Consider the following 14,709-nt stretch of genomic DNA (forward strand, 5'->3'; position numbering starts at 1 on the left):
TCGGGGAGGGCGTTCCCTGGAAGAGGAGGCTAGTCACTGGCGGGCATTGCCACAACCAGAGGCAAATCCCCCTGTTCTCCAACTGGCAATTTGGGGCCGCGCACCATGGGCAGGGTTCTTGCCGCTGCCTGGTGAAGAAGCGAAATGCGTGCCCCTCCTTGCTGTGACTCGGGCAGTCAGCTCGCATGTCACAGGAACGCCCTCAGTACGTCGCGGTTTTAGGTGCCTTATCTGGGTAGCAAAATAAGTGTGGAGGAGGGACAGGTACAATCCGCTCGGGCAGCAGAGCACACATCCAACAACGACTGCAGGAACATCCCGATTGGGGTCCTACGTATCCTGTATTGAGAGGAGTCGTGAGGGAGTGAGCGGAGATGTACAAGTAACAGCACAGGTTCCACGATTTGAAGAAGTGATGTCACTTCCGGTTGTGTTCATCTTCCCATTTAACTTGTGCGCTATGCTGCAGCACTGCAGTGACAAGGATAGGGATTTCAGTCTTGTAGCGAAGATCCGACGAATTGAGGCTGAGGGTAGTCGTCATTATAGCACCCTTCGGGGCATCTGTCCTCATATTGGTCGTCGCGCCTCACAAGGATCGCTATAATAGGGTACCTGCCCCTGAGAAAAGGGGGCCATCAGACCTTTCGTCTTTTCACATGTCGAACCTTGCCGTAGGATGTAGTAGGGAATCTATGGCAGTGCTGGAATCGCCTCACTCGGCGCCCTGTGCTAACGCCAAAGCACACACTACCCTCTCCACGCCCCTCCAGCCATCAAACTAGTTTTTGCAGCGAAGCTGTCGGTGGCCAGGAACCAGTAGATCATCTCCGACTACAGGGCAATGTGGACAGGAATCACATGTGAGGGTTGCGCCACCCTGTGGTGCCCACTCAAATCTCCAGGATCGTAAAACCACGACACCGCGATTTGAAGCAACAGGAGCAGCTTCTACGCAGAGTAAAAGCAGCCTTAGCCGCCGCCCTGGCGTTAGGGGTATGGGACAGCGCGAAAGGCGGATCCCGGTTGAGCCCTTCCCGAATCGAATCGTGGGGCCATGGTGCCACATCTTCCGTGTATGGAAAAAAAAACTGCGATTGATTCCTCTGTCATAGGTATCAGTAAAACACGAAAGTGGAATGTGCAGCGAAATCTGCAGCTGAGCATTATCTGCGGGTCGGCGGCCGTCTTGTGTGTGTGCTTGGCGAGCGACGTCCTGCTGGCGGGTCGCTTCGGCAAAGGTGTATTGGCGTCATTTCCGTGACGGATATGACGTGAGTGAAATCTTGGTGTATCCTGCCATAATGCACTTTCCTGTTAAAATAAAAAACCCGAAAACGAACAGCCCTGAGTATAACGTACTCTTTAGTACTAAAGGTTGCTTCCCCGCAAAAGGACCCTGTGTGCAGGGGTGCACCCTTTACAGGCCGCTTGCTTCGTTGTACTGGCGTCATTTTTGTGATGGATGTAACGTCATGGAAATCTTTGTGTATCCCGGAATAAAACACTTTCGTGTTAAAAATTCATAAAAATAAAAACATGTCCTAGGGCCTTCCCATTTTGACATAACACAGCTTATAGATCCCCTGAAATACTGTCTTCAAAGCAATGCATTTATGTTTAAAGTGAAGCCTACTTTAAATAAATGGGTGTGATCTTGGTCTTGTAAGCTGGCTTTCCCACATTGCCTTTTGCGCAGTGAAGCATGACCATCTACGGAGGAAGTATGATTACAAAAATTGGCTTTAACGCTTCTTTATCCAGACCATTTTGAAACCAATGATGTGGCACTTGCCAGCCAAGCATTTGGAAAGTTCACCTTGATGTTGTGGCTTAATTTGAACTGAACGACGTTAGGAGCTGCTGCAACCAGGTGGCAGGAGGCTGCTAAGTGAGGTCTTTATCATTTCCGTCAGCATTTTCCTTGCGCTTGACAGCATGAAGAAGGTTGCTGCGCAGTTCAGTAATCGCCGCTCTTTTTGGAATATTTGTTTCGTTGTATGGGGACCCCATAGATTCACGCGCTGCTCTATCTGTTTGAGGCGTTTGTCAATTGGCGTCTTTAGAATGTCTACCGTTCCATAGTAGAAGAAACCTCTTGAAGGTTTCTTCTCCTTTAATTCTTCGTTCCATATTCGTAGATGTATTTTCGTTTCTTCCGAAGCCCACGTCTTCAGCAAGGCAAATGACCTTTCATCCATCATCTCGACCACTTGCAATGTACTCTGAACAGGCTCTCAGCAGCGGGGTACGGGTGACAATGTCAGTTGTTTTTCATTGCATGATCTTGCATCTGGCATTCACCTGAAACGGGATGTCATACCAAGCTACGAAGTCTTGAGGTCAGCGAGCTGTCCGGCTATGCGTCGTGCTTCGTGCCTCACACCAGCCCCTGCCTGCTAAAAATCAGCCAGTTCAAGAAGCGCGTCCCAGAGCTTAGCTGACTGTGCTTAGCTGAACGAGCTTCAGGCCTCAGTTCTGCTTCCCAGTGGTCTCGCGAGGAGGTTTTAACGCGAGTCTTTGAACGTGATGTCTGAGGATCTACCGTCAGTCTTCCAAAAAACGACAACGGTGTCAATTTATTTTTACGCGTAATACCCCCGTAAAATTACAGAGATTTTCTACAGTTCCTCGTACGCGCACATGCTCATTGGTCAAGCTTGCTGCGAAGAACACCAGAACGACAAGGAAACATCAGCGAAATCTGAAGTGGTTATCTTAGTACTCGCGAAGTAATCATCATCATCACCAGCCTATCTACGCCTACTGCAGGGCAAAGGCCTCTCCCATTATTCTCCAATTACCTCGGTCCTGTGCCAACTGCGACCAATGTATCCCCGCAAACTTCCTGATCTCATCTGCCCGTCTAACTTTCTGCCGCCCCCTGCAACGCTTGCCTTCTCTAGGGATCCTCTCTGTTACCCTTGATGACCAACGGTTATCTTGCCTTCGCATTACATGCCTGCCCACGTCCATTTCTTCTTCTTAATTTCTACTAATATGTCCTTAACATGCGTTTGTTCCCTGACCCCCTCCGCTCTCTCCTTGTCTCTTAAAGGGGTACTGACACCAATTTTCGGGACTGATATTATTGTACAGTTCGTTTCCTTTACCCACCAGGACACCCTGCGTAAAGTATGAACAGCATGCGTCGCGTGGGACATATCCTAAATTGATTGCAAATGTAGCGCCGACGAGACTGCTGTGCTGGAGGCTTCCACCGAAATCGACATCGTATAACATCAGGGTGTGGTAGAGCAAACGAGGTGACGTAGCCGCGTGCTCCCCTACTCCGTAACGTCCACCCGGCAAGGCGCAACCGTCTGGCGTGTGGATGAGGCGTCACAGGTTTTCGCATACACACGTGATAGCGCCGGCCCTGTTCAGCGGAAACCGTGACGTCCTAGCGTACTTTTGGCCGCCCGCGAACTCCAGGCTTTTTGAAATGGCAGCCGTTGACGGCGGTTTTCGCTGCGTTATAGTTCCTCATTTATCGTCCGCTGATGTATTTGAACTACTGTTTCATGATAGTTAGCCCCGTAGGCATCGATCTAAGCAATAAAAACATGGCGTAAAAATTTGGTGTCAGTACTCCTTTAATGTTACACCTATCATCTTCCGTTCCATTGCTCGCTGAGTCGTCCTCAATTTAAAGGAGTACTGACACCAAATTTTGACGCCTATAAAATGATATAATTGGCTTCAGTAGTTTGTGCAGATGCCTCACAGAAATTTTTGCAGCGATCCGAGGCCGCAATCACATCTAAAATCGAGTTTGATTGTTCCGGTCGCGAGCTTCCACAAATCAGCAGCACTAGCGAATTCGCTTTCGGCGTGACGAAACATCGGCCGGCGTGTCTGGCCGGTTCAGGGTGACGTCATATAGTCGTTTTCGGAACCGGATATCCTGCGCTGCTGTTGTCGGTGGTATTCGTTTGGGCAGGAGACGTGCGTGTAGCTGTGTGAGCAATGCTTGTAAAGTTTGCGCACTTTGCGTGTTCGACGTCTTTGCTCTTCAGTTCGTGGCCGGCGCATGGTGTTGCCTTGCACTGGTGCCAAAAACTGCGCGGTGCCGGCACCGCGCGGTGCGCGATGTCGACGCGCACCGCGGCGACGCGGCGGTGCGCGTCGCCGAGCTCGCCCAAGTTGTACTATGGCAAGCTCGCGGAATGCGAAGTACTGCTCGTGGAAGCCTCTCCGAGCAAATCGACGACGACGCCAAGATGCATAATTTTCCACGCGACGACATGCAGCGCTAAACGTGGACTGATTTCGTGCGCGGCGGCGGCCGCAAGAACTGTCGCCCAAGCCAGCGGGCTCGGCGTTGCTCTGTTCAGCTTGGGTGTTGGGAACTTTAGGCTTAGTATCGTGGCGAATATTTGATCGCCGGTATCTGTACAACTGCGAATGGCCATCCCTCACACAACTTTTCAATCCACTATCATCCCCTTTTTCGCATATATATCTTTATTTTGGCGATAATTCCCGTTTCAGCGATCGGTGATCAAGACATCTAGCGCGCAGGTGGCTCCCCTTTTTCGTATATAGAGCTTTATTTTGGCGATAATTCCCGTTTCAGCGATCGGTGATCAAGACATCTAGCGCGCAGGTGGCGGCATCTTTCGGCCGCTCGCCGCACCGCGGTGCCGGCAGTGCTGGGTCAGAGCGCCGAACCTCCGCTGCCCGTCAGCGTAGGCTTACCATCGCGGCATATATCTGAACGCCGCTTTTAAATTCAGCGCTGATAACAACCCCTAGCACAGTTTTTCACCACACTAACATCTACTTTCTCGCATGTGGAACTTCTTTTTCGCGAACATATTGATTATAAGAGTGGCGACAAGCTGTTGCTATCACGGTCTGCGCCGGTTCTAGCCACAGTGATATTAAAAAAACGGACGACGGCGAAGACATCGCCGGCCTAATCGTCTGGCCAAATAAAGTTGCTCTGTCTGTCGGGTGGCAGCGACTCATCCGAGTCTGACGATTCAGACGACATGTCGACTGCGCGGGCGAGTGCGGAAGACGATGCGACGAACGTCCCTGACGTCACGGGTGAGACCGTGACGTAAGGCTGGCCCGCTTGCAGACTGGCCTTCGAACGGCCATTTTCCCGCGCGGCGACCGAATTTGAAACTGGTTGTAATAAACGCTATGCTGGCGGCTGACGGCTTTCGGTTAGATTTTCGTAATTACTGGGCCAGTATTCTTTACAGCATAAAACCTGAAAGCGCGAAATTTCGTGTCAGTACTCTTAGTGAGCCTCCATGTTTCTGCCCCGTAGGTGAGTACCGGTAAGATGCAGCTGTCATACACTTTCTTCTTCAGGGACAATAGTAGGCTGTCATTCATTATCTGAAAATGCCTGCCGAAGTAATAGGTGCACCTTAGTTTTCAGTAGATACTCCAAATCACGTACCCACTGACAGAAGGACAAAGTCTAACCGTTAAACTGTGTGACTGTGGAGTTCAGGTATATATTAGCTTTTATGTAGAAAATGTCCAAGATATTATATTTATCATGAATTTATTCGGTGCTAAATAAGGGTGCTGGGCTAAAGAAAGTTTTGCGAACCAGCTTTCTGCACACAAATGGTCGGAAGTCTAGCAGGGCGAAGTTATTATTGTGAATATGAGCTCAACTTGCTCAAATAAGGTTATAGACTGTGAGAGGTTTGATTGGAGAGGTCAGGTTTCTTTAGCTTTGTAGGAAGGAGCCGTGGACTGTGGCCTCCTACTTTTATTGAAGGTGCGTAAGCCGGCCTCAATTAGTAGCGGCGATGACAAGCGACCGCTCACGCCACAGTCGTGTTCGATCTCTCGCGTTTCACAGCCGACGCAGGAGGCCACGCACCACTGCTGATGATAATCGAAGGATGTGAATGGTGATAATAGTGATGTTGATACCACTATGCCGTAATACGGAAATTAGGCTTTCTCTTGCAATTACAAGCGCATTTTTCGTCTTTTCTGTTCCTCTTTGAAAAATTTCACCACACGCCAGTAATTTTAGCATTTCTATCTTTATTTGACAAATAGCCTGTTTAGAAATGTGCGTAGGAGACAGTTGTAGCAACAGGTTGCCATAAGAAAGTTTTCCACAGTCTCTTTGCAACACAGGAGAGAGGAGATTCAATCGAAGTCAAGGGATCCCAGACTAGGGATGTGTTCCACGGGGCGAGGCCCATAATATCAGCCTCTGGTCAATAAATAAAAATTCTCTCTCTCTCTCTCTCTCTCTCTCTCTCTCTCTCTCTCTCTCTCTCTCTCTCTCTCTCTCAAATAGAACCAACCCGGGCTGTAACATAACACCACACCAAGGAAATGCAACCTCTTTTTCCGAGCAGCCAGACCATTGGGCAAACTTATGTCGAAATGAATGCACGCAGTTACAATACTACAAGTAAAGTTGTTCTTCAAAATAATTAAGATCAATTGAATTCCTTGCCACTTTTTTTTTTCAAGCTTGAGGAAAGCTTACTTTTCTGGCCACTAAATAAGACGCTCTTTGAAGTTTTGTTCTTGAAATGAGTTAGGGAGCCGGAAAGTGTTGTAAGACAAACGTTCTACTTGAGTTAGGTTTGCGATTACAGAAGCCCCACCCGGAGCCTGCCCAGGCGGTTTCTGTGAAGGTCAATTTCTCCTCCGCACCAACGTTTTGCGATGATTTGGACATACGTGATTTCTTGTTCAGTTAAAAGTGCACCCCCAAAGTCTCTTATTTTGATGGACGGAAGACGGAAGAGACCGGGGGCAGATAACGAGGGGGGGGGGGGGGGGGTCATTGCAGGTAGGCGCCCCCACTCGCTAGCGCACTGTGCTACCGCCCCGGTCGCATATAGGCGTTTCCTAGTCAGCACAGCCAAGCGACGCATGGCGCCATCTAGGGCCATGTTTGAAGCTATGTCCACGTGCTTGTGGCCCTCAATTTGATCGCTCAGAACCGCTTGGTCTCGAAGTGCAGTAGTACCGCTTTTGAGAAGCAAACATCCTAACCTGGGTTCAAATCCCGTAACCTCTTTTTTAAAGACGAGAGTCTTTCTTGGGCTACTTAAACACAGAAATTTTGGTCTGTCTGTATGTCTGTATGCCTGTCCGTCTGCCTGTCTGTGACTCGATTCAGCCAACCGGCCAAAGTAAAACAATGCCTGCGCAATAGTCTTATATAGTCATAGCTAAATCTACCCATCTAAGCCCGGTGTAATGTTCATACTTGTCAACGTTGTTGAAGAAGAACAAGACATTACGCAAATATAAAACCACAGATTAATACAGAAGTGATATTTGCAGTGTTCCTTTATAAAAAATCATACATGCTTGATTTTTGCGAAATTAAATACTTAATCAACTGCAGGAAAAAAATTCACCCCGCAGTCGCCTGCTGTCGCCCGCGCCACTATAGCTTCTGGCGCCATTTTAAGAAATCAACCGGCAACAGTTACGAAAGGTTCCACTATATAGGTTCCACGTTCTTCTTGCAACGCACGTGGAGTAGGGAAACGCGGTTCTATAAACGTTGAAGTAGGGCACCTCGATTCACGCGCGTCTTCGCCGTACGGCAGCGTTGGCATCGAGACACGGCCTGGAGCAGTGGAACGCGGTAAATTTAAAATGATTTAAGCAAACCTTTGGCGTCTTTACCTTGGGAGGAGCGCGACGAAAGAGGAACAAATTGAGAGGTGAGCGCGAAGGCGAAGGGAGGCATTTACTTGGCAAAAGTCGATAAAGACTATCGTCTTTTGTCGACATTTGCAACGAAAGGAGCAGATACGCTGCCATTTTTTTTTTCATTTTCAAGGGTTTGTCATATTTGAATATTAACATTTGTTATCATGCATGTAATCTATTTATGACATCTTTATGCATTATAAATGGGATTTCGAGTATTTTCATTGCCTTTCGGTCAATTTCAGCTACTGCTTCATGTACGTTTTTGCAAACCAGATACGGTGGACAGACGGACGTCCTTTACACCGACGCAGCGGCATATCAGAGTAAAACCGCTTACGCAGCAGTAGCGGTTACTGAAAGCGGGGTCCCAGTCTCGTGTTGCACGTTACTGAGTAGGGACACGACGGAGGCCGAGGAGGTAGCCATTGCCTTAGCAATGACCCGGCCGGAAATTAGAACGATAGTGAGCGACTCTAAATCGGCCATCAGAAATTTCGACCGAGGGAGGATCTCCAGCGCCGCTTGGAGTATCCTCGCAAACATAAAAAAACTTTACAACCGAAGAGGTAACGTTAGTGTGGACACCAGCTCATCGGGGACTCATTGGGAATGAGAAAGCACACGCGACCGCCCGAGGTCTTACAGTCCGGGCAACCGCCGCCAACGCCGCCGCTGCTGATGTCCAGTCGTTGGCCTCAGCCTTGCATGCCGAACCTCCTTCCCAAATGACGGCGAACGAAGGGCCGAGTGACTACAGTGAAATTACGCAATATTATAGACTAAAGAGGAAGATACTACCTCCTGCGGATCCGCAGCTAAGTAGAAAAGAGGAGATTTACTGGAGACGTTTGCAGACGGGAGTTTTCCAGAACCCAGTCCTATATAGTAAGTGGCATCCCAAAGTCGTCGATCCAAGATGTAAGAAATGTAAGGGTCGAGCGGACCTCGTCCACATGGTGTGGACGTGTCCTTCGTACAAGAAACCGCACCGAAACGTAGCATCCTGGGAGGCACTACTCCTCAGCCGAACCTCCGAAACCCAGCGCAAGATCATCGGTCTCGCCCTAGAAGCCGCCAAGTCCCAAGGGATACCGGCCGACTGATGGGGGGAGGGAGCACCTAACGCCCCCTTTTTGACTGGTGTGTAATAAAGTTTTCACTGACTGACTGCGGGTTTTCCCCTGTTAGGTCGGTTTCGGCTATTTCTGTTGAACATTTTTCTACGCCGTAGTTTTCAACCATTGCAGGTCCGTTTTGGCTGTTATTTATTTCAGTTCGGATGGTTTTGTATGCTTTAGGTACGTTTATGCTGTGATATATCCCCCATAAGCAAGCTCAAGTGACGGCTGGCTGTACTGATATGTGCCCCAGTCGCTCACCTATAAGACCGGCACTGGTTCATTCTGTCCATTATAAAGTAATAGCTTGTTATTTGTTGAGGTGATTATAGCTGCCACTGTAAGATAAAAAAAAGTTAAGATCAGGGAAACTTAAATTCTTCGTGCTTTGCATTTTGATTGAGGTAGGTGATGGCGCCGATGAACATAAAATGAAAAATTCAGGCTGAAGTCAACGCAGGACAAGATTAGGTTTGCATTTAAATAATTTTAGCCCCACAATATTCTTAATCTGGAATAGTGTCATTGCCAATTGCTACACAGCAGAAGCACATACCCACAGGTAAAAACATCTAGACCATCAGAATGCCAGAAGGCACCTTGGCTTCACTAGTTTTCAGCATTGGGACGATCTTTCATGGATTACTACACTTAAGCGAGTTTGGAATTGAATGGTCCCAATGCAGCTATGCTTTTTTCGGCACTTTCAGAAACGGACTTCTGAATGGCTGCAACAACAACAACAATTATGGGAATGGCTTCCTTCTGAAGCTTGAAATGCAAGTGGCATTACAGAACATCGATGTCTATTTTGAGTGAAGTTGCGTTGCTGACTTCAGAGAGAGAAGCTTGAAGGGGCTATGAACACAAAACAGAACTTTGTTCAGTATAAAAGAGCTAGTATTTTGTAACTCACCCGGCCAGCCCGCTCTAGGTACAAAGGACATTTTTTAACCAAAAAACGCAGAAAATATTTAAACACTCCTAAATTAAACACTCCTAAATAAAATAGGCAGGAGTGACGTAATATAGGCCAGCATTAGAAAACCATATAGTCATCAGTGTGTTAACAGCACACCAGCATTCAAGTGATATGGTCAAACCAAACTTAATGCCCCTATACAATTGCCGTTGGCGGTGGTTTTGGTTGCACAATCACATAAATGCACAAGCAGCATTCCGTGACACCACAGAGACATTGTTGTGAGGTGGCTGAGCAGTCGCCACTGCTTCATCTGTTTTCATTAATATCTGGATTATTTACTCGACGTTTGCCACAACAATTGGTGCCATTGCTGCCGTACGTGCAAAGCGGTCTTTTTAATACACCGCACTTGTGTTTTGCCTTCATGGCCCATGCAGAGAGAGAGAGCTTCCCTCTGAAAGGTCGACTGCCCACCTTTGGCACGAAGCAGAAGGCCACCCTGCGAGGCTCGTCTACGAAGATGGGGCAGGTGCGGGGCGGGCAGTGGGTGGGCCGGCCCAGGCGCCGGTTGCTGCGGCTGCCCAGGTAGTGCGGCCCAAGGAGAGCACGCTCGTGGCGGGAGCACGTCTCCTCCAGAATCCGTATGCGGGACGCCTGCTGCTGCAACAGATGTCGCTGGTGGCCCTCCTCCTAGACGCGTGCGCAATGCTTCGGTTACAAGTTACAACAGCCGCGACATTCCACTTCCCTGCGGGTACAAGGCAGGCACTTCCTGCATGCACCCAGCGCCATCTACTGGTTCGCCTGGAACACTCCATCTATTCTTCTGAGCACTAAATAAACTCCTCTATTCTGCTTCCATGTCTGTTACATAGTTGAGGTGTTAGAAGCTAAGCCTTGTCCACTCGAGTGGGTGACTGAACAGGACATTGAGGGCCAGTGCCTTTTTAAATCTGACACAATAGCATGTGGTAGTGCTTTTTTGTTTTGCATATTCTGGCAAAACCAGACAATTAACAAATTCACGCATCTTCACGAAGTGAATCATGACGAGTGGGCAAAGCACTGGGGATCGTTCTTACCGTAAATCACTCGTGAGAGTGCTTACTGCTGATAAAGCGATTTCCAATCCAGTCTAATACAATACAATTCAATTTAATACAATCCAATCCATTTCAATCCAACCCAATCCAATCTAAATTAATCAAATGCTCCTCGGACCTCGCCCATGCGCAGCACGGCTCTCTAGGAGCTCTCTCTCTCTCTCTCTCTCTCTCTCTCTCTCTCTCTCTCTCTCTCTCTCTCTCTCTCTCTCTCTCTCTCTCTCTCTCTCTCTCTCTCTCTCTAACCTATTGTGATCCTTTTATTCTGTTCTTGTTTGCCTTTTTGGGAACCTTTTGTTCCCAGACGTTTCGATTTACACGGTGCTGTGCGTCTCTTTGTTTCTCTCTCTCTAACCTTTTGTGAACCTTTTGTTCACAGATGTTTCGACTTACACGGTGGTGTGCCGTGAGCACGGACGCCGGACGGACAAGCCTCAGCCTTACGGTGCTTAATTCGCCCTTAAAAATTGCCTAGGGGTATAATCGCAGGTTTTGGAATGCACGCGGCGTGGGCTTGAGCCCAGGAGGAGGAGGAATGGACTATTTTTTATATTCGTTCTGGAGTCACGGCAATGGGAGGGGGGGGGGGGGGCGGTGGTCTTCTCAGTCCAGAAGTCCCTGGGCGCACTCAATTTTTTTTCGGAAGACTTGTAATGTTGTTTTACTGTAAAATGTTCTGTTATAGCTCAATTCTGTGCATTGGTTTTGTAAATAAGGGTGCTTTGGTATCTTTCAGGTCACATTAGTAGGAGAGAACACCTATCTTAAAACGGAATATTATACAACAGCCTTGGTCCTTCCATAAAGGGAATTACCAGTGGCATCAGACATACATGTGCACAGAGAGAGAGAAGACTTTATGTTATGCCCAAGACAGGGTTTGAAGGAAAGACAACGTGGACGATATCCTCCCCTTAGCTGTCAGCCGGGATTTATTGGATTCTTGCAGCAGCTTCAGCTAGAATTTTTTTGTTTTTTCTCCATGGAAAGGCAAAGGGCAAACCACACCCAGGTAGCCAGGACGAGGGGCTGGGAGATAATGCTGTGAATGGTCATTGAAAAAATGACCCCATATCTGCTCGTTTTGATGCAGCGACGTCAAAAGATGATAGGTTTCTGCTACCCCTAGCTGCTACGTAACTCCTTCCCTCTCTCCCGTTTTCAGGCCTTATGTGCTTTTCCCGTCTCCTGCCGCTCTGTCCATAAGGAATACTATGGGCGGTGTTTGCATTAAGCTAGTGGTCTAGTGTGTGCAAGTCCCACACAGACCGTGTTTTTGATAGAGTTTTCTCTTTTCTCCTATTGTTCCGGACCGCCGCCATGATCATTGGCCAGTTCGCATCACGTGACATTTGTTTACACTGCGACGGTACGTGGGCGCCACCATATTGTGGTTTATGCATTTTCAGTCGGTCAACTCTGGTAGACTCAGCTTGTCCCCTGCTCTGTGGATGCGTGCGAGTGACGTCATTTCGAATGCAAATCAAAGATAACGCGTGTAGCAGCATTTCAGAAGAAGTGGTGAGCCCAAACATGGAGGAAGAAAAAGTTAGGAGACGGCATGACGTCACGCAGCTAGCCTTCGCAAGCCCAGCTCCGTTGAAACCGCTCCCTCCGCCGTTTCTCTTTCTCAAGCCGCCGAAGTCGGCCCAGCACGTGACCTCCATGGTCGGGTGGGCCGGCGGCGGCGGCGGCGGCGGTATCCGACTCCGGCGCTTCTCTCGTATTTGGTTGGCGGTAGCTTTTCCCCGTCCTTCCTGCATTTGTCTGCTCGGTGATCTCATGCCCGCGTGCGGGCAGGAGTGCCGCGTATGTGTGAGAGACAAAAGCCGTGGGAAAAAAACCAACATATATCAGGCTTCGCGACAACGGGCAGCAGAGTAGTTTCGAGCAGACGAAATTGAAGAGCTCGCGGCGGCGGCACGATGGGGTCACGTGGTGCAGTGACGCCTGGGCCGACTTTGATTTTACTTTTTATGTATAGGCTTCACGCTTCTCCGGTAGCGCCGTCTCCTAACTTTTTCTTCCTCCATGAGCCCAAAGATGCCGTTTTGCTGCATCTTCGGCAGTGTTGTTAACGAGCGAACCGATCGAAGTTAGCGGCGAGGCCATAGATGCGGCAATCTGGCAACACTGGTACACCAAAATGTCTACTGTTGGTGACTTGCGTGCCTCAGTTGTAGTACTCTTATATCTTATCTTGTGACACTAGGCGTGGTCACTGTTAAGAGTTAAGAGGTAACATAGTACACTACACAGTACATAGCTGTATTCTACATAGGCACCGACAACAGGGGGGGGGGGGGGGAGGCTCTAAAATAAACCTGATTCCTGCTGTCCTCGTACCTTTAGCGTGTCTAGCAGCAGTGATAAAGGATGTTGGCGGAAAAACATGTACTATACGACGGGCCCAGAGAACGCTATTCTTGCTAGAGAGTCAGTGGCTTCATTTGAATAGATCCTCGCATGCCCAGGTACCCAAACGATTCCCAAGCAACCATGGACGTCCGTGGAACGTCCGATAAACAGCCAAACGTCCAATGCCACGTTTGGACAGCCACTGTACGTCCATGTTCGAATGTACATTTGTGTACGTACAGTGAACATCCAGCAACGGGTGTACAAAGGGTATGATTTTTTTGTACGTCCGAAGGATGCATCCGCCCGTGGTCATACAAAGTTACCACGAAGCATCAAATAATGGCGTAAATTGAATATAAAAGCTAAAGCGGAAAAGCTGCTCTGCTTTTCAATTTAAAAAAATTTGTACATCAACACCCTGACTTGTATATCAGAAGTTTCATGTGTGAGCCAATTCTTTTTCACTTTTTTAAAGCACCTCACCGACTCCAACAATGTTTTTTGGAGGAAGAGTATTTAAGGATTGAGGACCGCTCCCATTACGTGTGAAGCAAGTTTGTCGTGTTTTTGTACACTTATCGGCCCAGCAATGTGTTGGTGTTGTGCGGTGTAGTATTCGGTGTAGGAACATATGCTTCTCGATTGTGATTCTGTAAGTTTTTACTGAACGTCCGAACTGTATCCAATTTCGGACGTCCGAATGGATGTACGGAAGTGTTAAGTCCAGACGTCACACGGACGTACATGGTATGTCCATTGGCTCTGAAACGGACATCCAGCGGACGTCCGCTGGAACCGGAATGGACGTACGTTGGGCGGCCGACAGACGTCCGGTGGTTGCTGGGGAACGTGGATTTCAACAAGATGAGGTGGCAGGAGCGATTTAAACGCGCATTGGATAGGGGTATCTTTAGGGGAAATAAGAGCTAAGGAGACTGAAAGCGAATCTGAATTGATGCATCCAATTGATGCATCCAATTTACGTAAAGCCAAGACAATTGCCAATAATTCAGCGTGGAGTACAACAACAAAGTCTATACCAGTCAGACCGAAAACCACCAATTAAGGGAGGGGGAAAATGTACCTATTCGTGAGTTTTCATCGCTCTGAGAGGCATGTATGTAAATTACAGCTTCTGCACTGCATGGAGGCCAAATGATCTTCAATGAGGCCATTGAGTAGTCGCGGAAGTGTGGTATTTTTGGGGAAGATGTTTCGGAGGGTTATAGAGACGGAAGCACTCCTATGAAGGAGAGGAGTTACCCTATCCATTTACCTAACGGGGAAATGAGACTTTAGTATGTACTAAAGTACTTTGCAGGCAGCATGATCCAGGCCACTGAGGCGTAAAACCCGCACCTGGCTCCACAATTAAGTTTAGACTACAGCCTATTAGACCCTGAATCATAGGCTCTCAGAAGGGTTTCCACAGTAAGTATGCGAAACCTATTTAGCAGAGGAGGAACGGGCGCTTCAAGATACAGTATGGCATTAGCTGCATACCTCGGTAGCCCTAAGCAGCAGTGAAGAG

At 48.4% G+C, this 14,709-nt stretch overlaps 1 protein-coding gene across 1 annotated transcript in view; it reads right to left on the reverse strand.

Annotated features, from left to right (window-relative positions):
- The window catches only part of LOC144138401 (carbohydrate sulfotransferase 8-like), a 31,908-nt gene that overhangs the window by 13,752 nt on the left and 3,447 nt on the right, over positions 1-14,709 (reverse strand). The window contains exon 2 of the mRNA XM_077670666.1: positions 10,189-10,404. Coding sequence (XP_077526792.1) covers positions 10,189-10,404 — 216 coding nt within the window. The remainder of the gene's footprint in view (positions 1-10,188; positions 10,405-14,709) is intronic.

Source organism: Haemaphysalis longicornis, unplaced genomic scaffold (assembly GCF_048455015.1).
Source record: "Haemaphysalis longicornis isolate Haplotype H1 unplaced genomic scaffold, Haemaphysalis longicornis Haplotype H1 scaffold_5, whole genome shotgun sequence".
Classification (NCBI taxonomy): domain Eukaryota; kingdom Metazoa; phylum Arthropoda; class Arachnida; order Ixodida; family Ixodidae; genus Haemaphysalis; species Haemaphysalis longicornis.